General features: G+C 60.6%; 2 protein-coding genes across 2 annotated transcripts; both read right to left on the minus strand.

The window, feature by feature from the left end:
- Nucleotides 1–4,366: 4,366 nt before the first annotated feature.
- On the minus strand, nt 4,367–8,891 carry SCN2B (sodium voltage-gated channel beta subunit 2). The gene is made up of 4 exons (XM_084221581.1): nt 8,736–8,891; nt 6,126–6,292; nt 5,755–5,965; nt 4,367–5,654 (listed from the first exon to the last, which is right to left on the minus strand). The coding sequence occupies exons 1-4, from the start codon at nt 8,803–8,805 to the stop codon at nt 5,455–5,457; spliced, it is 648 nt and encodes a 215-aa protein (XP_084077707.1). The 5' UTR covers nt 8,806–8,891; the 3' UTR covers nt 4,367–5,454.
- Nucleotides 8,892–18,869: 9,978 nt separating this feature from the next.
- On the minus strand, nt 18,870–24,276 carry LOC311162990 (myelin protein zero-like protein 3; the record flags this gene model as incomplete). The annotated part of the gene is made up of 6 exons (XM_084221648.1): nt 18,870–18,896; nt 20,699–20,762; nt 21,496–21,661; nt 22,727–22,937; nt 23,330–23,496; nt 24,201–24,276. The coding sequence occupies 6 exons, from the start codon at nt 24,274–24,276 to the stop codon at nt 18,870–18,872; spliced, it is 711 nt and encodes a 236-aa protein (XP_084077774.1).
- Between the last annotated feature and the right edge of the window lie 657 nt (nt 24,277–24,933).

The raw sequence follows: 24,933 nt of genomic DNA on the forward strand, positions 1-24,933 counted from the left end.
GGCGTGCACGACTCTGCTGATGCAGCAGAAGGTGCCTTGGCGGGCGCGGGGATGGATTCAGGGAGGGGAGGGATTCAGGGAGGGGAGGGATTCAGGGAAGAGATGGATTCAGGGAGAGGATGCACTCAGCGAGAGGATGGATTCAGGGAGGGGATGCACTCAGAGAGGGGATGGATTCAGGGAGGGGATGGATACAGCAAGGTGATGGATACAGGGAAGTGATGGATACAGGGAAGTGATGGATACAGCAAGGTGATGGATACAGCAAGGTGATTGATATAGCGAGGGGAGCGGAGCTGCAGGCGCTGTGTGGGGACGGGAGGAGGAGCGCAGCGTTTGCTGGGTCATCACTAATTGTGAGAGGGCAGGCAGAGAGATCCTCGGGGTGCAGGGACTCCTGTCACCCCTGCAGGGTGCCTGGTGGCTGCTGGGGCCAGAGGCACAGGTGAGTTTGAGGCCAGCAAGCAGCAAACAGGACCTGCGGCAGCGGGGACCTGGAAGAGCAGCAGCCCTACCCTGGTGTAGGGGCAGGTGTGGAGGAGCCCCTTCCGGGATGCTCAGGCGCCTGCCAAGTTCGCCTGCTTTTGGGATGCAAGCTGGGACGCATTAGCCTAAACTGCCACTGAGAGCCTTGCCAGCAGAGCCCTAAATCCTTCCGGAGGCAGGAAGGTTGGGAAACCCGGCTGCAAGGGTCGGCCAGTAAATACCACAGAGCTCCTGTGGGCGCTGGCACAAACGGGGTGCAGCGGGCAGGTGGGCACCCGGCTAATTGCGTGCTGACATGGCCCTGCAGCTGAGCAGGGTGTCAGCCTGGCACCCCGTGCCCGCTCCCCCGCATGCCCGGGGCAGCTGTGCCCACGCAGCCCCGGGGCTGGCAGCGGGACGCTGGCTGTCACCAGCGCCTGATGGAGCTGTCACACTCGGCAGCTCCGGCCGGTCTCCTCGGCCGACTGATCCCGTGAGACAGCTGCCACCGCAGCGGGCCGGGGCAGGGCTCTGCTGTCCCCAGCCCGGCCGTGCCCGGGAAGGGCGCTGGCAGCAGCTGGCCCTGGCATTTCGGCAGGACGCAGATGTCCGGCGTGGGACCCGCGGTTCCTGCAGCGCAGCGGAAACTTGTTCTGCTGAGACCAGCACCAGGCTGCCGCGTCTGGTTTCAGGGAAGGCGAGCGCCCTGTGCTCGGACACTGTCACCTCCCCGGGGACAGGAAGGGGGGCTCAGGGTGCTGCCAGCTGGTTCACACCTGTCGGGGGCACAGCGGCCGCCTGTGTGCACTCAGTTCTTCTCACTTTGCACTGGTGGAGCTGGGAGGGTTAACATGCCAGGCTGCTGCTCTCCGAGGAGGGCTCCTGCCTCCCTCCACGTGGCTACCGACCAGGTAGGGCTGAGCAGAGCGCTTGGGCTGCAGCTCCAGCGCAGCAGGCACAGAGCTGGCCCCGGCTGCCCTGGAGCATCCTGCCAGGGGCTGCTCCCCGAGGACCGCCCCAGCCTCCTCCCAGAGCTGCCCGAGCCAGACGATGCTGTGCTCCCGGACCCGGAGCAGGCAGAGCCCTCCTGCCGATGGAGGGGGAGGAGGAGGTGGCAACGCCGGAACAGAGCTTCCCATCAGCACCTTATGTTTACTGCAAGGTCCTCTGGCTGCGACCTTTAAAAGACAAGGTGGCCCGGCATCCCGGCAGCTGGCAGTGGGCAGGAGGCACCGTAGCGATCAGGCTCTGCAGGACTGTCCTGGCTGGGCTGGAAGCTGAGCGAGAACTCCCGGGCACAGACTGCGGGTGAGTACCTGGCTGCTTTTGTCATTCCAGCTCTCGGCTGCCTGCTGCTCTGCCTCGGCGCGGTGCTTTCCCCTCTCCCTGCGCTGCCGCTGCCTGCTCGCCCCCTCCCGCGGGGCTGCCTGCCCTCGGGAGCGCACAGGTTCCTCACCCCTTCCCTTCCACCGGCCCTTTAAACGCGCAGGGGAAGAGCGGCCGTGTCCCCCCGCAGCCACTGCAGAGCATCCGCAAGAATCGCCGAGGCAGCCCTGCTGTATCCCAGGAGAAAGTTTGATCCTGACCCGGCACAGCCCGAGCCACCCCCACCGGGTGTTCTGTTCTGTTCTGACCCCCAGAGCTGCCCTTCACACCCCTCACTGGCCCCGACCTCTCTGCCCCGGGCTGTTCCCTTTCCTGGTGCCCCTTTTTACTCCCCAGCGCCGGGAGCAGGGCAGCATTGCAGGGACTGTGGCTCTAGACTCTCCCTGAGACACCTCAGCGTCCCCTGGGACTGCACAGGAGCAGGCAGAGGTCCCTGCCACCTCCCAGCCCCTCTCCTGCTCTTCAACACCTGTAATCCCACCTGGCCCCAGGAAATCTTAGTGTTCTGTTGCAAGGAATGTCCATGGTTCTGGAGAATCTGTGAAGCCCCAGCGCTGGGGGGGTTCTGTCACTGCCCTCAGTCCCTGCAGTGAGGAGAACTCACCCTTGTTGTGTCCCACGGGGTCTCCTCTGTGATCCCGCTGCTCTCCTCAAGTTTTTTGGCAGCAACATTCTAACGAGCATCCTAAAAGTGCCGAGGGGTCCCCCACCCCCTTTGCCCATGGCTGTATTGACTCGTGAAGCTGGGTGGGGACAACCCCACGTCCTCCTCCGGGGAGCTGCTCCTCCCTGCACGCCAAAGTTGTTCCAGGGATCGATTTGCTGCACTCCCCAGAGCTGCAGGACTGTGTCAGCAGGACGGTGGAGGTGATTTGGGTGCCCTTCCTCGGGGAGGGAGAGGTGCCACGGGAAGCTGGAAGTTTCCCGCAGCGCTGACCCCACGCTGAGGTGCCCAGGGCGCAGTGCCCAGCAGGGACAGGGACACGGGGAGAGCTCATCCCACTGGCACTGCTGCTGGGAACGGTGGGGGGCTGGGGAGGGGGCAAGGCAGGGCTGGAAGGGGGAAAGAGGGGTGGCAGTGCCTTGGGGCAGACCCCGCCTGTGTGAGGAGTTGGGATGCAGCGGCGCTTGGCAGCCCCGAGTGAAGGGCAGCAGGGAGAGGCGGGGTGGAGGGCGCTGTCAGAGCTTCCCTCGTGTCTCCACGGTGCCTGAGCTGATGGATGTGCCCATTAACTGTGCCCCAGTTGTGTCGTGCTGCTCTGGAGCATCCCCACGGCGTTGCTGGACCGGGAGAACGGCCGGTTACGGGTGTCCATCACCCAGTGCGTGCCCTGGGCTCTGCTGGAGCCTGCTGAGCCTTACCTGCCACGAGCAGCCATCAATCCCAGCTCTCTGAGGAGCACAGGGGACGGGCTGACAGGGCACAGGTCCTGGAAGCCCCACAGTGGGTGTGGGGCACCCCTGGCATCTCCCCGTGGGAAGGCTGGGGCAGCTCTGGCCACGCTCCCACCCCCAGCGCTGCCCTGGCTCTGTGCCGCCTCCCAGGACAGGGCTGTGCCCACACACGGTGCCCTGGGCTCCCTCAGCACCCAGAGCACCTCAGCAGCACCAAGGAACGGGCTCATCCCCCCAGGCAGAGCGGGCCGGGGGCCCGTCCCGCCCCTCCAGGCTGCGGCACAAAAGCATCGAGGGCAAAGTCGGTGTTTTGTTGTTCTTTTGTTTGTTTGACTGTACAAAGAGCAATAAAAACATCCCACACTCGGCAGAGTGCTTGGCGAGGGAAGCCCGGGGGACGGCGCACGCCCGAGGCCGCACACGAGGCAGAGCAGCCCCTCCCGTGGGTACAGATCTGTATTTGTCAGCTCTGCTGGGCACGGCCCTGTACACACAGATGCATTGGCGAGTTGCAATCCGGGGATAGTGCACGAGAAGAAATGAAAGGCAGATGCAAGACTGATCGTGTGCAACACTCAGAGGCCTCGGCGCCCCCGAGGTGCTGGCTCAGTCCCGCCAGGAGCCGGGGACAGCCCGGCCGTGGCAGAAAGTGGTGCGGGAGCCCTGCGGCGCCCTGGCACTGTGCGGGGCGGGGACGGCCCGGCCCTCCCGGGCAGCGGGGCCCGGGGAAGGGGGGCAGGCGTGGGACACGGCACATTCCTGCTGCGGAGGGGAGGGGAGCAGCGTGGAGCCCAGCGGGGTCGAGTGGGATGGACGGGGCACGTGGGGCCGGGGTGGGAAGCGATGGGGCAGAGCGGGGAGGGCACAGCTGTCCCCCATCCCTGGGGCCTGATGGCATTGCCGGGATGGCACCTACACGGGGACGTGGCAAAGGTGTCCCTTCTCTGCACGGGGACGCTGCAAAGGTGTCCCTTCTTCCCTGGCAGTGCTGCTCGTGGGTGACAGGACCTCCATCCCTACCCCTGGGCAGTGTCCCCTGTGGCTCCGGGCACTGTCCCCTTCCTGGCAGCCACGGGAGGAGAAAAGCTCAGGTCTGGTGCCACAGGGGACACTGCCCTGGGTCATTCCCTGCCTGAACCCCCAGTGCTGCAGCCAGCACAGCTCACCTGCCAGGTGAGGCAGGTGGCACACGGGGCTGGGCACGCTGGCAGTGCATTGCCATGGCAGTTACAGTGTGCAGTGCTCTGCAGGGAGGCTGGAGGAGGCAGTCTCAGCGTCGCAGGGCTGCTCCAGGGTGACAGAGCTGTCCTAACTCTGGGCCTGCTGTTGTGCCCAGTCCTTCCCAGCAAGTGCCCAAAAGCTCCTCTCCCTTTCAGCAGCTCCTTGTCCTGAGCAGCCTCACCCCAGCACTCCCCACCACCCCAGTCTGACACATCAGCAGGACATTTTCCACCACAACCACCCTCCCCAAGAAGGAAACAAGCACAAAAACGGCAGCCCAGCACCTTGGGCTGAGATGCTCAGACCCAAAACCAGCCCGAGAGGCAGAAGGGTCCATCCCTCGCACACCGAGAGCTGCTCATGGTTCCAAAACACTGCAAAGCTCCAGGGCACTGGGTGGGCTCATGGCCTTGGCTCTGACTTCTGAGCAGCCTGGGACAGTCCCTGAGGAGCATGAGCTTGCAAGGAGGAGACTGGCAGCTATCGGGATCCCTCGGGATGGGAACACCGGTGCCAGTGGCCCAGGCTCAGCAGGGGCACCTCGGGATGAGCCCTGACCCCAAGGGCTCTGCTGGCCCCTGTTCACATTTTCCACTGGGACAGAGAGCAGACAATGGGGCACGGGGCTGCCCAGACCCCTCTGTCCCTCCTGGCACCCCCTGCTCCAGCCCCTCCGTGTGTGGGGGCTGCACAGATCCCCCCTCACCCACCCCAGCCTGTCCCCAGCACCTCCTCATTACACTGGCAGAACTCAGAGCAGGGGACAGGCTGGTCCCAGCTCAGCCTCAGGGGCCTCCGCCCCTCTCCTCCGCCCTGCCCAGCACAGCCAGGCTCCAGGGACCTCCTCTCTGCGCCCTGCTCCAGGCTGGGTTGGGTGTTTGCATGGAAGGAGGGATGCTCTGGGGAGACAGAAATCCTTGCTCTGGGAAGCACATCAAGAGGGTGACACTGTACAGGGGGCAGGAGGGAGGGGCGGGCAGGGGGTCTTTACTTGGTGCCCTCGTCCGGGTTGCCTTCGCCGTCCGTCTTCCCTTCCTCCTCCGTCTTCTGGTCGTCCGTGTTGAGCCTCTGCTGCTTTTTCCGGCGCACGCATTTCACCACCATCAGCACCAGGATCACCACGGCCAGGAAGCCGCCCACGGAGGCGCCCACGATCACGGCCACCGTCGAGTCGTGCTTCGGGGGCTCTGGGGACACAGGGCACGGGCTCAGTGGCCGCGGGGACGGGCAGGGCTCTGCCAGCTGACCCTGTCCCCGTGGGCGCCCCCGGCGCGGGGCACCACTGACCTTTGGTGAGCACCTTCAGGCTGATCTTGCCGTGGCCCCGGTGCCGGTCCGGGGGGTTCAGCACGTAGCAGTTGTAGGTGCCCTCGTCCTCCAGCTGCACGTTTTTGAGGGTGAAGGACACGTCGTACTTGGCGGGGTTGCCGGTGAACTCCACGCGGTTCCCGAAGCGGTCCAGCTGCTTGTTCATGATCTTGGTGCGGAACTGCAGGAACTGGGCGGCCGTGGGGACAGCAGTGAGGCGGCGTGTGGCACCCCACGGGCTCATTTCCCAGCCAGGCACCCCCTCCCTGCACGTGCTGCCCTGTAAGAAGCCCCCAGGAGCACCCTGTGAGCCGGTCCCAGGCCCCCAGCAGATCCCCAGAGAGACTCACCAGCTCCTCCGAGCAGTTACTGCACTCCTGGTACGTCCAGTTGAGGGAAAACTGCTTGTTCTCCACCTTGTAGCAGGAGTTGAAGGTGCAGGAGAGCTTCACAGAGGAGCCATTCAAGGCATTGATGATGGCAGGGGCCATGACCTCCATGCCCAGTCTCGGGGGCGCTGCCAATGCAGATGGATTTGGGGGGTGTCACAGGCAGCCATGCTGGCAGCTGAGCCCATGTCCCCATGCTGCCCTGCCTGCACAGAGCTCTCCCTGGGGCCTGGCATTGCCTTCCAGGCACATCCACACACTCTGCATCCAGCCAGGACCGGAATTTCCCCGCCCGGCAGGAGCAAGGGGAGCAGCCCCGGTGCTGTCCCTGGGCAGGACAGGCCGAGCATGGTCCCTGCTCTGCCGGGGCTGCTGAGCCTCCTGTGCCATGCCGGGGCTGCCGGCAGGCCAGCCCTGCTCGCGGCCGTCCCCCGGGGCTGTGCTGCTGCGGGATCGATGGCGCTGCAGCGTCAGCACGCGGGGCCGGCGCCACAGCCACACGCAAATTGTGGCTGAGCTCATCACATCGCATTCCCAGCAGGACACGGCTCCGGCAGCAGGGCTGGCATCTGCCAGGGCCGGCCCCGGGGCTCCCGGGGAATGCAGATGCTTTCCCCTGCCAGCAGAGCCCACGCAAGGTTTCTCCAGCTGGGAATGACCAGAGCGGGATCCAGGTCTCTGCTGGGGGAACAAGGCCAGTCCCTGATCCCTGGCCTTGCTGAGAAAGAGGGGCAGTACCTGGTGCAGCTCGCAGAGCAGGACTCACCTGGGGAGGGGCAGGGATGGGGTGTCTGTGCCCTGCTCCCTCCTCCACTCCTTCCCTGCAGCTCCCCTGAGCAGCACCCAAACCCAGCACCTGCATCTGTCCCCAGGCTGGGCAGGGGGAACTGGCTCCTGTGCAGCCGAGCTGGCTGCAAACACCAGGCCAGGCCCTGAGAAGCACAGGGACACGGGGACAGCGAGCCCTGGGAGGGACCAGAGTGTCCTGGGGGGCCGTGACACCCTGCAGGGCGGGCACGGGGACACTGCCACCAGGCGCTTTCGTGATCACCTCACCTCTCCCCTCGGGCTGCTGCTCTTTGCTCTCAAACCTTCTTGCCGAGGCCAAGCTGGGCGCATGTCAGGGCTGCTCCGTGCTGCGCTCCGCCTGCAAGCAGGGCAGGAAAGGGCCAGGCTCTGCAGCCAGGGACAGGAGCCGTGCCCGAGCTGCAGGGGCAGCTGCGCTGAGCAGCTCCCACCGCCAGCTGGGGACCAGCAGCACCCTGCAGCTCCTGGGGGCAGAGCGGTGCCCTGGGGATGGCCGAGCCCTGGGACAGCTCCTGGCTGTGCTGGCAGCCGTGGGGAACACCCCGTGGGGGGGACACCCCCCGTCCAGCCCCAGAGCAGGGAGGGCTCACACGGGGCTCGGGGACACGGGGATGGGTCACAGAACCCAAGGCAGGAGGAACTGTCCCGAGCCAGTGTCACAGCCTGGCTGCCCCCTGGCAACCACCGCCTTTGATGCCTCCAAGAAAACCTTGCAGGGATTGGAGAGAAGAGCCAGGAGCTGGCCTGTCCCAGCAGGAGTGGTTGGAGGGGATCCCTGCATGGAATCATTGTCGGGGTGCCCCTCACAGGGTGCCCTGTGTGCCTGCAGGTGGGTGACCTGGCCTTGTCCTGTGTCCTCAGGGCTCCCCGGGGCTCTACAGGGGGATGAGGTGCCACCAGCAGCAAACCTGTCACCACCCCAAGCAGGGACACCACGGCCTGGCAGGACCTAGGGGCACCCAAGTGGGTCCAAACTTTGCCACTGGCCTGGCACTCAGCCCTGGAGGACAACAGAGGTGGGGGAAGAAACCCCTGAGACCCCCGGGACCATCCAGGCCATGTCCTGCAGCTCTGTGCTGGCTCTCAATGCTCCGTCATGCTGCACCCAGGCTGTGGGGACAAACAGCAGCGTCTGCAGCAGCCCTGACCGGCTGTTGCACCCTCCTTTCCCAGGCTCTCTCCTCGGGGACAAGCAGCCCGGCAGGAGCTCCGGGACAGCGCTTTGGAGAAGCGGAGCGTTCCCCTTCCCGGCCGCCAGCGATCGATGCGTCCGCGGGGCTGCTGACACAGCGCTGCCGCTGCTGCTGCCGCGGGGCATGCACGGACCCGGCCCCAGCACGGCCACCGCCCGGGGACAGCCACAGCCAGCGCCACAGCACCCCTGGCAGCGCCCGCAGGACAGCCACAAGGCAGCACAGCCCACCTGGCAGCACCCAAAGGACAGCACAGCCCACCTGGCAGCACAGCCCACCTGGCAGCGCAGCCCTGTCCCCACGGCAGCCCGCTCCCCTGCCCGCCATGCCAAGGGCTCTGTGCTCCACAGCCGGGATGCGGGGCGTTTTTAGGAGGAGATGCAGCGGCACCGTAGCCCCCACCCCGCCCAAAAGCAGGTCACCCTGGCTGGTGGCTCTCCGCAGGGCACACGCCAGCCCACCTCCGTGCCCATCCCTGCGGCACGGGCGGGCACACGGGCGGGGGCTCCTGGCCAGGGGCACGGGTGTCTCCCCACCTGGGCACATGCAAGGGGCTCAAGCCGACACTTACCCAGCGAGAGGAGCAAGGTGAGGCCAGTGAGGAGCAGGGTGGGCTGCGGGAGCCAGCCTTCCGGGCTCATTTTGACGGACTTTTGTGTGTGGAGAGGACGTGGTGTTGGTGTGGATTGTGGAGGTGGTGGAGGTGCTTTTTCGAACGCCCGGGTTATTTGCAGGTGACATAGAACATTAGAGCCGCTTTCTCCCCACAGCCCAATATGGCTGGAGCGGTGCTGGGGCGAAAAAAAGCAGTAAATGCTGTGGTTGGTGGATTGCAGCCGCCGGAGTGGGAGGGCGGAAAAATTTTCCCCTGAACTGCAGGCGACAGCTCCTGGCACTGCCGGCTCCGTGCTCTGTGCACGGGCCGGGGCACACGGTGGGTTCCTGGGCCCCGGGTGCGGTGGGGACACGCAGGTGTGTCCCCTGTGCCCCGCTGGAGGCTGGCGGCCAGCCCTGCTCGCACCAGCCACGGCAGCAGTTCCCGTTCTGGAGAGCCCAGCGGGGCCCAGGAGGGTCGGAAATGCCCTCCTGGAGGCAGGCAGAGAGCAGAGGGGCTGCTCTGGGCTGGCAGCGGCAGAGCAGCCCAACCAGGATGCCCCAGGTGGGCTGCAGCAGGTAGAGGTGCTCCTGCTCACCTGCCTGCTCCTGGACAGCTCCATCACTTCCCTGGGCTGCCAAACTGCTGGGGCTCCTTCCCCTTCTCCAGCAGCATCCTCTCCCCGGAGAACAGCTCTCCTCTCCCAGCCCCGGGACAGGGAGGCTCTGCCAGCAGCAACAGGGCTGGAGAAACTCTTTGGTCCCTTTGTACCACCACGGGAGCCTTGGGGCCCTGGGCCCACACCTGCGATCCAGCTGCAGGGATGGGGGCAGGAGGACAAGGAGTGAGCTCCTGGAGCCCAGAGGGGCCGTGACAGCGCTGCTCGGGCCCCGGGACACGGGGATGCTGGGGCAGCATCCCTGGGGACAGAGGCGGGGGATGCCCCAGGGCACACGGCGGTGCCTGTGCAGCAGAGCCGGGGAGGCAGGAGGGATGCAGGGGAGGGAGGCAGGGGGAGGGATGCAGAGGGGACGGATGCAGAGGGGCTCTGCTGCCTGACCACGGCCAGGAGGGGAAGCAGGACAGCCGGGAAAGGAGGCACGGCAGCGTCCCAGCAGCTCTGCTCAGCAAACACCGCACACACAGCAGTTTGCCACCCGTCCTGGGCAGGCAAAGCCCGCTCTGCTCTGCTGCTACGGCTGACACGACTCTCCAAAGGCGCTGTGCCATCCCCCGACCCCCCAGACCCAGCTCCGAGGGCCGGTGGCTCCCAAATCCCGTCCCGCGGCTGCCTGCGGGAAAAGAGAGCAGGGTGTCAACGAGAACCAAGGAGCGCAGCGCGGCGCTGCAGTGAGCCGGCAGCGGTGGGAGGTGGAGGGTCCCGGCTCCCTCCGCACCTGGAGGTGTCAAACATCTATAGATAGCGCCCGGCACCAGAGATAGCGCCCGGCACCAGAGATAGCGCGGGAGCAGCGCCAGCGCCCGCCCAGGCCCTGCCCCGGGGCCCCGGGAGGGGTGGCCGCGTTCCCCCCGGCCAGCGCTGCCCATCACCGGCTGCTCGCCCGTGGCCGGGGGGGGGACCCCACTGCCCGCGGGCTCTGTCCTGCTCCCCTCAGTCCCCATCCTGCTGCCAAGGACCCCTTTTGTGCCCCGTTTGGCTTTGCTCCCGCCTGGAGCCAGCGGGGCTGGAGGGTGCCCCGTGCCAGGCTGCACACGGGTTCAGGGGCTGCCAGGCCCTGGGCCAGGCGGATTTTGGCACACTTGGACATCACATGCTTAGGCTGGAGGTAAAACGAAGACAGCATCAGGGAAGACTCCCTGAGTTTTATTATCTACAGAAAAATACTGTGACAGCTCCTGCTGCATCTCCCCCCTTGAGGATCCTCATCCTGGGCCAGGATCAGAGCTGGAGCGTGAGGCTGTGCCCGCTCTCTCGAGTCCAGGGGGCAAGAGCCGGAGGGACAGGTGTCCCCTGTCCCCTGCAGGCAGCTGGGGTGGGCTGTGGCCCTGCAGTGCCCTGGCATGGGGCACACAGCGACGTGTCACCAGTTCTCAGTCCTCAGAGGGACAAAGGTGTCTCGGACACACCTGGGAAGGGGCTGCCAGCCCCAAGCACAGCTACTTCTGCCGCTCTGGGGGCCGGGGAGGCGCCTCCTCTGGCCGGCTGTGGGGCTCCTGGCTCTGTCCCTGCCCCTGGGTGCCCTCTGCCATCCACTCTGACGGGATGGCTCTCTTGGCCAGCTCCACGTAGACGCCGTTGTCCCGGCAGTGAGACGGGTGCTGCAGGGAGCAAGGGACAAGGAGTGAGCCTCACCACGGGTGCCAGGGTGGGTTTGGGGGCATGGGATGCTGTGGCATGGCACAGGGAGTGAGGCCCTGGGTGTCATGGCCCTGGCAAGGGGGGCAGTGATGTGGGGGTCCCACCACGCCTGCTGAGCTCCTCACCATGGTTATGTACGTGTCCTCAGCTCTCCTCTTCTTCTTTGCCTCCTGCTCAGCCTTGGGCACCTCAGCTCCAGGGATTGAGGAGTAAATTGCTTCCTGCGAGGGGCAGATCGGGCTGCTTGGGACTGAGCAGGGGCTGCCTGAGCCCAGCCACAGGGCGAGCTGCAAGAGCCACGGCTGGAGCTGGCCAGCAAACGGCCCCTGGTGCCTGGGCAGGGTGGGATCCCCTCCCTGGCCTCCCCAGCCCCGAACCCACACACCCAGCCCCAGTGACCCCTCCAGACTCACTCTCACCTCTGCTTTGCCCTTGCTGCTGCTCTTCCCCATCCTCTCCAGGGCCGTGACGGTTGCGAACCTCGAGGGAAGGCAGCAGCAGTGTCACCTCCGGCCAGAAGCATCACCCGCTCCTCCTGCCCCTCCCTCCCTCTCCCGGGACACTGACATCCCTCAGCACACGCCCGGCCCAGGCCATCTGAGCTGCTGGCACAGCCCAGGCGGTTTGGGAGCCGAGGGGACACGCACGGTGACACTAGATGGCAGCAGGAGGCTGGCACCCCACACCTGGGCAGCTGACACCTGCGAGCGCCAGGGCGAAGCCCGGCCAGGGAGAGCAGCGCGGGAGGGCTGCAGGGAGCCGCTTCCTCACCCCTAAACCCAGAGCAGCGTTTTTACCTCTTCCTCACGCAGAGCCCGGCCAGGAACGCCACCACCACGGCCACGCAGCCGCAGCCCACCACGGCCGGCCAGAACCCGGAGTCTCTCGGGGGCGCCGCATCCTCGGCACCTGCGGGGAGACACCGAGGCGGGGGTGGCACCGCGGGGACCCCCCGAGCCCGGGCAGCCCCGGGAGGCGGCGGGCGGGGAGCATCGCGCACCTCGGGGCACGGCGGGGCTGACGAGCAGCACCGTGCGGCTCCTGAAGACGCTGCTGGTCTCCAGCAGCCGCAGCTCGCACTCGTAGGTGCCGCTGTCGTTGAGACTCAGGTCCTGCAGCAGGATGGAGCCGTCCCAGCGGGAGATGTTCCCCCGCCACTGCACCCGGTTCTTGAAGCGGCCCGCGGGGACGCCGTGGTTGCTGTAGTAGAAAAACACCATCTCCTCCTGCCAGGGCAGGTGCAGGATGTCAGGTGCAGGATGGCAGGTGCAGGATGGCAGGTGCAGGATGGCAGGTGCCCGTCCCTCCTCAAGAGCTCTCAGTTCCCCTTTCTCTCTGTCCCGTGGGCTGTTCTGCTCGCACAGAGCCCGGCACTCCCAGGGAAAGCCCCAGGATGCTGCTCCCCCTCTGCTGTGGGAACTGCCCCCACAGGGGCACCCTTCTTCCTCTCGTGGAAACTTCCTCTCCTCATGGCCTGGTGGCAGGAGGATGGGCTTCCCCACAGCCTGTCCAGGGCTGCTTCCCCATGGCTGAATCCTCATGGCTGCATCCCCACAGCCTCCCCAGGGCTGCCTCGCCCTCCCTCCCCTGCCACCGGCCCCGTGTCCCCCGTCCTGCCAGCCCTGTCCCGACCCACCTGCGTGCCAGCTCCCGCCTTGTGCAGCCAGTCCACTTTGTGCAGGGTCCATCCCTTGCTCTCGGGGTCCAGGAAGAGGCACTGCAGCAGCACGGAGTCGCCGGCCCTAGCTCGGAGCTGAGGCTCCGTGAACGCCTCGGCAGCCCCGGTGCACGGCCCTGCCGGGGACAGGGCCAGCAGCATGAGCCCAGGGAGGAGGGCCAGCTGCAGCCTGGCCGTGCCCATCGCTGTCTCCTGCGCAGGGAAGCCTGGGGCTGGCGGCCCTGAGCAGCCCAGAGGCCCAGCCCCGCTCGTGGGATGTGGGGCAGCGCATCCTGCCGCCGCCACGCCGAGGCTGCTGCCTGTGATGCAGCCGAAGGGGAGCTGGAACAGCCCCTGCCCTCCTCGCCTCGGAGCCAAAGCCTGCAGCTCCTGCGGGGCCGTGCCTGTGACTCACTGCCTGGGAGAACCTGTGCCGCTCTCATCTCTGCCAGGCCAGGGGCGATTCCAGCGCTTCGCACGAATTTCAGTTCCTCCCTCACTGCCCATTTGGCTTCCTTCCCCTTTGCTCACAGGCTCCAGACCTGGGCTTGTACTTGTCTGGCCACGTAACCACAGCTTGGGGTTTCTAGAGTGGCTGGACACCGGGAAAAAAGCGAAGCAGGGGAACATCAAAGAGCACAGAGCTGACAGCCTGCACGAGGCTGCTGCGGCTGCGGAGCGGCGGCAGGAAGGGGATTAAAGGTCTCCTCTGAACTAAAAGAGTCTGTGAAACGAGTGGGGCTAAAAACGTCACTGGAGCTCGTCAACCCCACCTGCCCCAGCCTGCAGTGGCCCTGCAAGGGGAGGCTGAGGCTCTGCTGCTGTTTGCTGAGAGCTGATTCAGCTCAGGGGAGCTGCTCAGACAGGTAGGCTCATCCTCGTGGCTGAGCCACTGCACCCAGCCTGTCCACAGCCACCGAGGGCTGGGCCCTGGCCAAGCACCAAGTGTTTGTCTGAAAGCCTGTAAATAATGAATGCAAAGTGCTGCAGCTTCCCAAACAAGTTCTGTTGGTCTTGACCAGCCGAGGAGCTGAAAATGACAAATATTTGCCAGCGGAGAAGACCAAGGGAGCTGCCTGCCTCGAGCAGAGCCAAAATCAATACCTTGGAAACCTCTCCCTGTATTTAGACTTGGTGAAGCAGTTCTGCTTCTTTCAAAGCCTTGGAGCCTCAGTCCAGGGCAGATCCAGGGATGGCAGTGCAGTTTGCAGCCTGTTTACAGGGGAGCTCTGCAGGGCCAGAGAGGGACTGGCACCCAGGAGAGGAGCAGCTCCACGGGGTTCTCACCACAGGAGGAGAGACACTGATGGGTCTGAGAGCAAAGGCAGAGAGGAATGCAGAGGGGAATAAAACTTAGAGCTTACCCAGCCATGTCAGCAGCAGGGCCAGGCTCAGCAACACCTCCATCTCCCTCTGAAAAGAACAGCACAGGTGACACATGCTCCAGTGTCCCCTGGGGCAGGACACCAAGGACTGGCAGCCAGCTCAAGGTCAGAGGTGTGCAGCCTCTGAGGTTGGGAGGCTGGGAATCAGCACAGCACCGAGGGCAGGGACAGAGCTCTGGTTTGTGAGACCACACTGAGCCTGGAAAGGAGGAGCGAGCGTGGGGGAGAGGCCTCAGCCCCCTCATCTTTTCTGCTGTCACGATTCTTTCCGGTGGTTTGGGGGTCGAGCCTCTGACATCTGAGCTGAGATGTTCATGGGTGTTGACTCTGCTCATCAGAGAAGCTGGGTCCTAGAACAAGACCTGCTCCAGATCCAACCCTTGTCCCTGGGTGCTGCGTGCCGTGAGAGGCTCTGCTGGAGCAGTGCCACATCTGATCTCTGTGCTCTGCTCGACCTGCTCCTCATCTCTCAGAGCAAAGCTGACTTCTCCTTGCTGTAGATTTATCCTGCAGCCCAGGGAAGGACTGCCCAGGCAGTGTCCCAAGGGAGGCAGGGCTCAGCACCCTGCTGCCCTGTCCCTGCTCCACCACTCCCAGCCTCCATTTAGGGTGAGTGGCTCCTGAGAGCAGCTCTCCTGCCCTGAGAGCCCTCACGTGAAGCTGCAATTCAGGCTGCCATTACCAGCAGGTATTTTCAATACTGCAGAAATGAAATAGAAATAGAAAGACAAGAGCTGAATCATCTCTGGCATTTTGGTGTCCTCTCTCTTTTGGCTCCACTGTGCAAGGGAGAGGCTCTCCAGGTCATCTTCAGGCAGGGATTCCTGTCCCAGAATCAGCTGCTGGGGGCCCTTGGATCAGTTCTAGGCTGAGAAAATCACTGCAGCTTTGTACCTTCATCACCCTGCCCTTTCCACAGACAAAAAATCCTGAGAAGTGACAGCAAGCCTTCTGGAATTCTCTGCCATCTGCCTCTCCAAACACAGGACCCCTCTGGGGCCGGGTTTTTGCGTGGTTTACAGTGCTCTGTGCAGCCCTGCCGTGACACACTTGGCTGCACAGCCGACCTACAAACACAGCTCCTGCTCAGCCCCAAGCCCTCAGCACGGCTCAGGGCAGCAGGCACAGACACAGTGCCAAAACCTGCAGAGCTGCACCTCGCAGGACCACCCCCTGCAGCAGCCAAACCAGCAGCCAGCTCCAGCCCAGTCCTGTCTGACTGCAGAAAACTGAGATTTCTGTACCCAGAGCCTCCCAAAGCTCCAGGGGCTCTGGGCTGTGTTTGCCACCAGGTCCTTGCTGGGTTTATTGCCCCGGTTTCAAGGAGGATTTCTGGTCCTGGCTGGGAGCACATTTTTGCAGGGTCTCCCCCCGTGACACGCAGCAGAGAGGGGGTGCTGGGAGGCACCAGCTGGAGCCAGCACCCACTCACCAGGCTGCTCTGTGTGTGCCAGTGCTGACACATCCAAACTGCCTCTCCCAAGCAGACTGGGGGAAAAGGGGCACAACCTCCACATGGCCTTCACATCCCCCTGCCTTTGCACGTGGCAGCTGAGTCCCCAGCACTTCTGCTCCCATGGTTCTCTTCTCATGAAAAACAAACGAAAAAACCCATCCAGAAATAAATATTACAGCAAGAATTACTCACCTAGAGTGGCCTGAAAAGGTCAACTTGTCTTGCACGTTCTTCAGCAGCTGATTCAGTGTCTGAATCCGGAGTATCTGAATCAGTTGCTAAATCATCGAGGTTGCATATGCAAGATCTTTCTTGGCAGGTCGGTTCTTATGGTCACTTTTACACAACAGAAAGCAGAACATGTGCAGAAATCAGGATGTGCAACAGAGAGGGGAAACCAGCTGCAGACGCATCTGCCTGAGAGGGGTGGTGGGGCAGCTCCAGGAGGCACCTGACAGGAGAGCTGGGGCTCAGGCCAAGGTGAGGGACCGGCCTGACCAGTCCCAATGACCAGTCCAGGACACAGAGGTTCCTGGCACACCCCCTGTGCTCCCTCCTGCGTTGTTTTGGGGACCAGAGCTGCCCAGAGAACTGTCCCTGCTGCACCCTGGATCCTGTCCCAGTGAGGCACAGCAGCAGCAGGGGTGACGTGGCTGTGCCTTCCTCCTGGGGCTGCCAGGGCCCTGAACCTGCCTGGCACAGCACAGGCAGCTGCCTCCTTCTGAAACACACACAGGCACTGATTTGCCTCTGCTGCAACCCCCCTGGCCACTTTGAAAGGCCATTCTCACCCTTCCTCTTTCCTTGGAACACCAGAGCAGCTTCTGTTCCCCATTCCAGCATCCCCTCTCTCCATTCCAGCATCCCCTCTCTCCATTCCAGCATCCCACTGCTCCCCATTCCAGCATCCCCTCTCCCCATTCCAGTATCCCCTCTCCCCATTCCAGTATCCCCTCTCCCCATTCCAGCATCCCCTCTCCCCATTCCAGTATCCCCTCTCTCCATTCCAGCATCCCACTGCTCCCCATTCCAGCATCCCTTCTCCCCATTCCAGTATCCCACTGCTCCCCATTCCAGCATCCCACTGCTCTCCATTCCAGCATCCCCTCTCCCCATTCCAGCATCCCACTGCTCTCCATTCCAGTATCCCCTCTCTCCATTCCAGTATCCCCCTGCTCCCCATTCCAGCATCCCCTCTCCCCATTCCAGCATCCCACTGCTCTCCATTCCAGCATCCCCTCTCCCCATTCCAGAATCCCCTCTCCCCATTCCAGCCTCCCCTCTCCCCATTCCAGCATCCCACTGCTCCCCATTCCAGCCTCCCCTCTCCCCATTCCATGTCAGTGCCTTCGAGGCACACTGTTGCAATAAAGCAGACAGCACTCAGTTTTTCGTGCAGAAGAGCTCCTTCTTTACTCACAAACCTCATTTCTCACAGACCCTGTGCTCAGTTCCAATTGCCTAGCAGGTCCCTTGCTGCATTCATTGGTTAGTGAGTGGCATTTTACCTTTCCATCAAATCTCTATTCTTGGATTGTTTACATATTTTGTTCACTGATTCTCATAGGACAAATTTCTTGTTATTACAAGTGCAGCCTGTTTTCCTTACTAGAATAGATTGTTTGTTAACTTATGAGAATTTACAAGCCAGCTGCACTGAGGAGTATCAGGTCAGCTGGTAGTTTAGCCTGATTTTAGGTAATTTAGCTGGTAATTTAGGCCTGATTTTCTAAGGCCTTTCTTTTACAATATCTCTGCTTGTCTGCATCACCACACCAAGAGATTCCCATATGGGGGCAGAGGAAGAGAAAGCTCAGCACCATTCACAGCTCCAAGGTGGAGGCTCAGCTTCGCAGCAGGAATATTTGCCCAGGATCAGCACCCTCCTGGCCAAGGAGGCACAGCTGAAATTCAGCATTTTGCAGCAAAAAAGAGCCTTTGGTTCCCCAGGGGAAGTCGTGAGTGCTGAGAGAGGAACAGCAAAGCCACTTCCCCCGGGCTCTGGGATCCCAGCAGCCTTTCCCAGGAAGGTTTGGGCTGACAGAGATGTTGTGTCACCAGGGAGCACAAACACTTGAAATATTGCTTTGTAGTAGAGAGGGGGAAATGTATTTATCTGGAGGAACAGATCTACAGCTGACCTACTTCTCAGTGAGAGCCTCACCACACCTGAGAGCTGCAGCCAGCAGAGATGCTGAGGGGGGTCTGGGATTTGTCCTCTTTAGGGTTAAATCTGCTCCCTAAAAACCTTTGCTCATCATCAAATGCCAATTTTTCCACCTCAGGATGGCAGCTATGAGTTCAGCTCTATTTAGCCAAATAAACAGACCCACAGCCCAGAATGGAATAATGCAATTTATTGGCAATTGCACAGCAACATCAGCAATAAACCTGGAGCACGTCTGTAAAAAGAGAATATTAGAGTGATACAGAAAGAAAGCAGCTTTTTAGGGACTGAGGGAATGAATTCCACTGCTGTCTGCTATTCATTGGTGGATGAGGCTGGTGAAAGAAGAAATGCCCTTCACCGAGGGGAAGTAATGCTCCACAATTAACCAATTCCCTAAAACAGCTCCTAGAAAGGAGGAAGAAAACAACTACTGCAAACAGAACTTTCCTTTGGGCAGTGCTTGAGTCCATGGCTGAGGTAGATGGGGTTGTGTGTCCCCAGAAACAGAGTCCCCATTTGCATTTCTGATTTCAAAAACGAAAAAACAAAAATTGTTTTCTATGAATTGTGCTTCGCTTCTCCAGGCAGAAGGAGCAGTACCCAGTGGTGCAGCTGAATAAAAAAATACTTCAAAGGCAGTAGGTTCTCTTCACTCCAGCACAGAGGATGCCAGACATCACTTCATCAAACTGGTGTGAGTCAGTTTGGTCCAAAACACCTGAGAATAAACCTTGGCAGTGCCCAGAGATCTGGAGCAGCCTTTACTTCAAAAAGTTGGATTTCCAGGGCTCAGGAAAAGAGGGATGTCACCAAAAAATCAAACCAATGAACCAAAGCAACTTGCAGGAAAACCAAGGCACATTGGCACTGTAGGCACTGAGGCTTCTCTGGGCCCCACAGATCCGAGGGCAAGAGATTTTCTTTTCCCCAATAAATGAGGAAGATTTTTAGAAAATCATTACTTTGTGTTTAAATAGAAGAGAATTATCCCATCAGCATTATTTTTCCAATCAACTGAGGGCAGAGCATGTCCTTCAATCTGCCCTGGTTACCCAGCAGCCTCTGGAAGGGTCTAACCATGATTTTCAGGGCTGTAATTTTGGTCTTTTTCCACCGCTTCAGTCAATAGGGATCTTCCTCATCCGTGTCCTAAACAGGGAACAAGGAGAGAAACTGAGATTATGTGTGAAGAAATGAACCAAGCCATGAGTTCAGCCAAGGCTGAGCCTGGCTGGGCTTCTAGAAAGAGCTTAAATGCTTCCCAAAAATCCTGCTGTGCTTGAGCAGGCCAGAGGACTCACAAAACCACTGCTATAAATATAAATATAAATATAAATATAAATATAAATATAAATATAAATATAAATATAAATATAAATATAAATATAAATATAAATATAAATATAAACAAGAAAATGCAGCACAGCCCTGCAGAGACAGCCCTGAGCAGCACCAATTGTTGGTTTTCACCCAGGTTTCAGAGCCCCTGGTTGCTGTAACCACAGCAGGATTTGATGGTGTCCCCACAGGCAGCTCTGCAGCTCTGAGCTGGGAGCTCACCAAACACCTCAGCTCTGCAGGGCCAACTCACTGACACCCAGACATCTCAGTCTAAAGAGATTTTTCCATTGGCTTTGCAATTTTAATTTTAATTGGTCACATACAAAGCATGAAAAGCACATTAGGGAAACCTCAAAGACGCAGAATTGTTAAAGAGAGAGGGCAGCGTTCTCAGAGGCCTGATCAGATAAATATTTCAGCACCAGACAGCAAAGGGTCAGACCTGGCAAAGCACTGCCATAAAAGCAGCAGGATTTCATCATCCCAATTGGACTCCTCCCAAGGGATGAGAGGACAGTTTTCAGCTTTTAAGATCTCCCATGTCCTGACAGCATTTCCCCACCAAGCTGGGGCTCCATCCCTCCCCATCTCTCCTCCTGGCACCTCCCTGACTCCAGAACATCACCTGGAACAGCCCTCCCACCTCCCAGGGCAGCCCAGCCTTTGGCAGGAGACATTTCCTGCTCCCCCCAACCCTCGTTCCCAACCCTGCAGCTCAGTGCCTGCCGTGTCTCATGCAGAACTGTAAATATTTTATGTACAACTTACATAATTGCCTGTTTTTCATCCTGTGTCTAATAGAAACCATCAGCACACGCCTGTCTGAAGGCTTGGGCATTTAGGACGTTTAAAATCACTGGCATTAGGGGAGTGGATCAAACAACACACACTTAAACCCTCCTTAACTCACGTCCTGAGAGGCAAAGGTGCCCCAGAGGGAAATGTGCTCTGCAGGACCCAGAAGGAATGAAAGCCCTCTCGAACTGGGCATTACTCTGGAATGTGGCTGCCATTCCAGCCGGCAGGACTCACACAGAACCAGGGCAGCAGGTGGCAAAACCACCCAGGGGCTGGAGCACAGGCACCTGATCAACAGGAGCTGCTGCTGGGCTGGCGGGGGAAGCAGCAGAATTAAAGGCAGCCGCCACTTCAGAGAGCACGAAAAACAAAAAGCAGAAACAAACAAACAAACCGCGGGGGTTTAGCAATGTTTTTCTGGAGTGGAAACCAGGGAAAAGGAGGAAGATCTCCAGCAGCCCTGCAGAAACACAGAGGGCTGAGGGGTCAGTGCCTGCCTTCCCCAGCGCAGCGCTGCCAACCCCAAACTGCTCCTGCAGAGCCCCTGAGAACCCCACAGCAGCTGGCACTTCAGCCCTGATTTGTCACCTCCAAATGACAGCTTTGATTCAATCAAGTCCAGGGAAAAATCAGATTGATGGATCTCAGCCCAGCTTCCCCAGCAGCACAGCCAGCAGCTCTCACTCCCTGAGGAGCCTTTGGGACAGCCTTGGACACCCAGAGGTGTTGGGACACTCTGCCTGCTGCTCTCAGCGCCTCCTTGGAGCACCCAAGTTGGCAAAAGCGCTGTGAAAACAGCGCCTTTCACTTACCACGCAGTTCAGGCACCACTCCTTGAGCTTCCCCCCGCAGCCAGCTGGGTCTGAGTGCTCAGGCCTGCAGGAAGAGCACAGCATCAGGCTGGACTTTCCCCCCAGACACCCCAGTGCCTCCCCTGTGCTGTGAATTCTGGTGCTACCACGTGGAACTGAAGGTTTTTCATGGTGAGGAAAAGCCTTTAAGTCAGCACAGCAAAGCCAAAAGGACTGAAAGCTGCCAGATGCCCCATTTTGAAGGTGGCACTTCAGGGCCACAAAAAGGAAAACAAAAGTTGCTTTTTGATTGGCAAATCTTATACTCCCAATCAAAACACCAAAGGACTGCAGTAACAAAAATCATTTTGCAAGGAGTTGAGCAGAAGGGAGCTCAGTCTCCAAGGCTCATCCAGCACCTGGCATCCCTGCTCAGCCCACCACATGCAGCATTATTGGGTTTATTGTGCTGGTATGGGGACTTCACCCCAAAATGCAGCGCACAAAGCTCACACATGCAAAACATCCTGCTGACTGAGGCTCAAATAAACCTCATTACAGAAGTGAAATATGTCTGAGCCCAAAGTGCCTCAGCTCCATGGCACTCCTCGCACCAATGGCAGAAAAAGGGGATGTGCAGCACTGGGTCTGTGCCCCAGCTTGGGATTTCCCAAGGCTTTCTGCCTGTGGGTGAGCTGCAGATCCCAGTGACTGAGCTGCACTGCTTTATGCTGAAGGACAGTGGGGAAATCATCCCTCGTGCCTGAGCCAACACCCCAAAGTGGAAATACAGGCTCCAGCTTGCAGCCAGCACTTACTCATCAGACTCTTCAATGGAGGATTTCTTGTAGCCACATTTTCCTTTCTCCTTCAGCACCCGGAATTTCCTCCCCATCCTCACCAGCAGCAGAACGACCACGAGGGCAGAAGGGAGGAACACCAGGATGGAGAGCAGAGCTGCTGAGCTCAGCTGGAAGGCCAGGCCTGAAACACAGCGAGGCACGGCTTGGCTGAGCCTGTGGGACAAACACCAGCCAGGGCACAGCTCGGTGGCCCTTGGTGGCACCTGTGTCTCACCCTTCCTGGTGACACACAGGGCTGGCCGGCTGGAAAAAACCTGTGCCCATGTCTGCAGGGCTCCTGTCCCCAGACCTGAGGTCCCCAAACCCATGGGGGTCCTGTCCCCAAACCTGTGGTCCCCAAACCCATGGGGATCCTGTCCCCAAACCCGTGGTCCCCAAACCCGTGGGGCTCCTGTCCCCAAACCTGAGGTCCCCAAACCCATGGGGGTCCTGACCCCAGACCCAAGGTCCCCAAACCCATGGGGCTCATGTCCCCAGACCTGTGGGGCTCCTGACCCCAGACCCAAGGTCCCCAAGCCCATGGGGCTCCTGTCCCCAAACCTGAGGTCCCCAAACCCGTGGGGCTCCTGACCCCAGACCCAAGGTCCCCAAATCTGCAGGGCTCCTGTCCCCAGACCCGTGGGGCTCCTGTCCCCAGACCTGAGGTCCCCAAACCCATCAGGCTCCTGTCCCCAGACCCGTGGGGCTCCTGTCCCCAAACCTGAGGTCCCCAAACCCGCAGGGCTCCTGTCCCCAAGGCCAGCCCAGGTTCAGGTGGAGGCAGCTGCAGAGGAAGGCATGATGACACAGTTCTATCACGGCTGAGCTGGGAATTTGGGGCAGGGCTGGCACGCAGGGCAGATGAGGAAATTGGTGCTGACAATCATTGCTTGTGATGTGGGGATTATTTTTAGGCCAGCGTTTCCTCAATGTTTAACTTGTTCTGCCGCAATTTGCGGAGGCTGAAACTTCTGAACAAAGGGACACTTGATTTCTGCTGTCACCAAAGCTCCCCCCATCCCTTCCTGCCCCAAATCAATTCAGCAGCTCAAAGTACTGAGCTCAGAGAGCAGGGCTGAGGCAGCCCCTGCTGAAACTCCAGCCTGGAAGTCCAGGGAGCGTTTCCCACGCGATGCTGGGAATTCCAGATCCCACAAAGCAGCTCTTGTCACAGGGGTGAGGCCAAACCCAGGGCAGGGAGCCTTACCCCGCTCCGTAACCAGCAGCACGGTCTGGGGAATGTTGTGGTAAACATCTGGAGGGTTCTTCACGCTGCAGATGAATGTCCCGTTGTCACTGAGCACTGGGCTCTGGATGGCGATGGAGGCATCACCATTAGCAACGTTCCCAACCCACAATATCCTGTCCTTGAACCTCCCTGCTGTTGTGGGGTGCGGGACAGACCGATAGTGAAAAACCTGCAAGGAGGGAAAGGCAGTGATTGTGGAAATAAAACACTCGTCCAAGAAAGCAGAGCGAACTGCTTTTGCATTGCAAAAATAGAGGAATAATGTCACATTAAGAAGTCAGGAAGAATATTTCCTATATAGGAGAAATAAAGCCACCAACTGAATCTTTTCAGTCATTCTGCGCAGTGCACAGTGCAGCACTTGTGACAACCCCCTAAATTTATCTACTTTATCATTATTATGCCATTTTGTATTTACCTGGATTATTTTTTTCCCCCCAGAGAACATCAAAAGAATTCTACAGAAGAAAGAAGGCAACAACGAGAGTCCCAAACCACAGAGTGAGGCAGCAGGTCAGCAAAACAAACAGAAAATTCTGATTTTGGCCCTGTTCCACCTACTGTCTCCATCCGGCCCCCAGTGAGGGGCCGGTAGGTCCAGTCCACCAGCAGGCTCTCTGTGACGGGGGAGCTGGATCTGAAGGAGCATTTCAGCAGCGCCTGCTCACCCACAAAGGCTCGGACTTTGGGACTGACTTTAATTTCCAGGGAAAGAGCATTGCAGACACCTGATGGAACGGGCACAAAAGGCAGGGATTCATTTTGTGCTACCTGAGAAGTGCTAAATTGTCCCAAAAATACCAACACGCGGTCAGCCAGAACTCAGGGACTAAAGCACAGCAGTGACTCCCTCCCCAGGACTGAAATTTGCAGGAAAGCAGAAAACTTCCCTGCCCTATTCTCCGTGGGACTGGAACCGGCTCCAGATGAGGCACCGGGGCAGCACCACCAGGGGTGTTTGGATTTGGAGGCAAGGAGCTGAGAAATGGGATCAGCGGGGTCTCTGACGAGTCACCAAGTGCCAGCTCTAAGGACTTAAAGCCATTCTGCCCTGCGTTTGTGGCCACAGCGCCTGAATTTCACACGCACCGGGTCAAAAGTCTCCGCACAGCACCAAACGCTTTCAGTTCTCGTTTCCAGGGCGCGCAGCCGCCTCTGCCCCGTCCAACCCCGGCCGGTCCCGAGTCTCCCTCCGCCCCGGGACATCCGCCGCTCCGGGCCGACCTCTGCCCGAGCCTCCCGCCGCTCGGCACGGCTCTTCCCGAGCTTCCCCGCCCGCCCAGAGTCCCGGGACCACCCTCCCCGAGCCTCCCCCTGCCCCGGAGCCGCATCCCGAGCGCTCCCGGCCCGGTTCCAGCGCGGGACGCCCGGCACCGCCGCTCCCGTCCCGTCCATCCCATCCCGTCCCAGCCCGGCCCGGAGCCCCCGTTACCGAGCAGCAGCAGAGCCCCCCGCGGGAGGAGGAGGAGGCGGCGGCCGCCGGGCCCCGCCGCCCCTGGGCGCCGCATCCCGGCCGGGCTCAGCCCCGGAACATGGCGCTCACCTGGCGCAGGTGAGGGCGGGGCAGCCCCGAAATGGCCGCGGCGCCTGGGTAGCTCTGGGTACACCTGGGTGGGAACAACTGGGAGGGAACACCTGGGAGGGAACACCTGGGAACACAATAGCACACCTGGGCACACCTGGGCACACCTGGCAGGGAACACCTGGGAGGGTACACCTGGGAACACAATAGCACACCTGGGCACACCTGGGCACACCTGGCAGGGAACACCTGGGCACACCTGGGAGGGTACACCTGGGTGGGAACACCTGGGAGGGAACACCTGGGAGGGAACACCTGGCTACACCGGGGCACACCTGGGAACACCTGGGCACACCTGGGAGGGAACACCTGGATACACCTGGGAGGGAACACCTGGGCACACCTGGGAGGGTACACCTGGGCACACAATAGCACACCTGGGAACACCTGGGCACACAATAGCACACCTGGGCACACCTGGGCACACCTGGGTGGCCCTGCTGGGAAAGGTCCGGTGTGGCTGCCGTGTTTGTCCCCAGATCCCCGGGCAGCTCCTGTCACCTGTCACTGCCAGTCCACTCACTGCACTTTGGTTTTTTTTGGGTGCCACAAAATGAGAAATGTGTCGGGATTCCATTATTAA

Source organism: Fringilla coelebs (genome assembly GCF_963513975.1).
Source record: "Fringilla coelebs genome assembly, chromosome: 25".
Classification (NCBI taxonomy): Eukaryota; Metazoa; Chordata; class Aves; order Passeriformes; family Fringillidae; genus Fringilla; species Fringilla coelebs.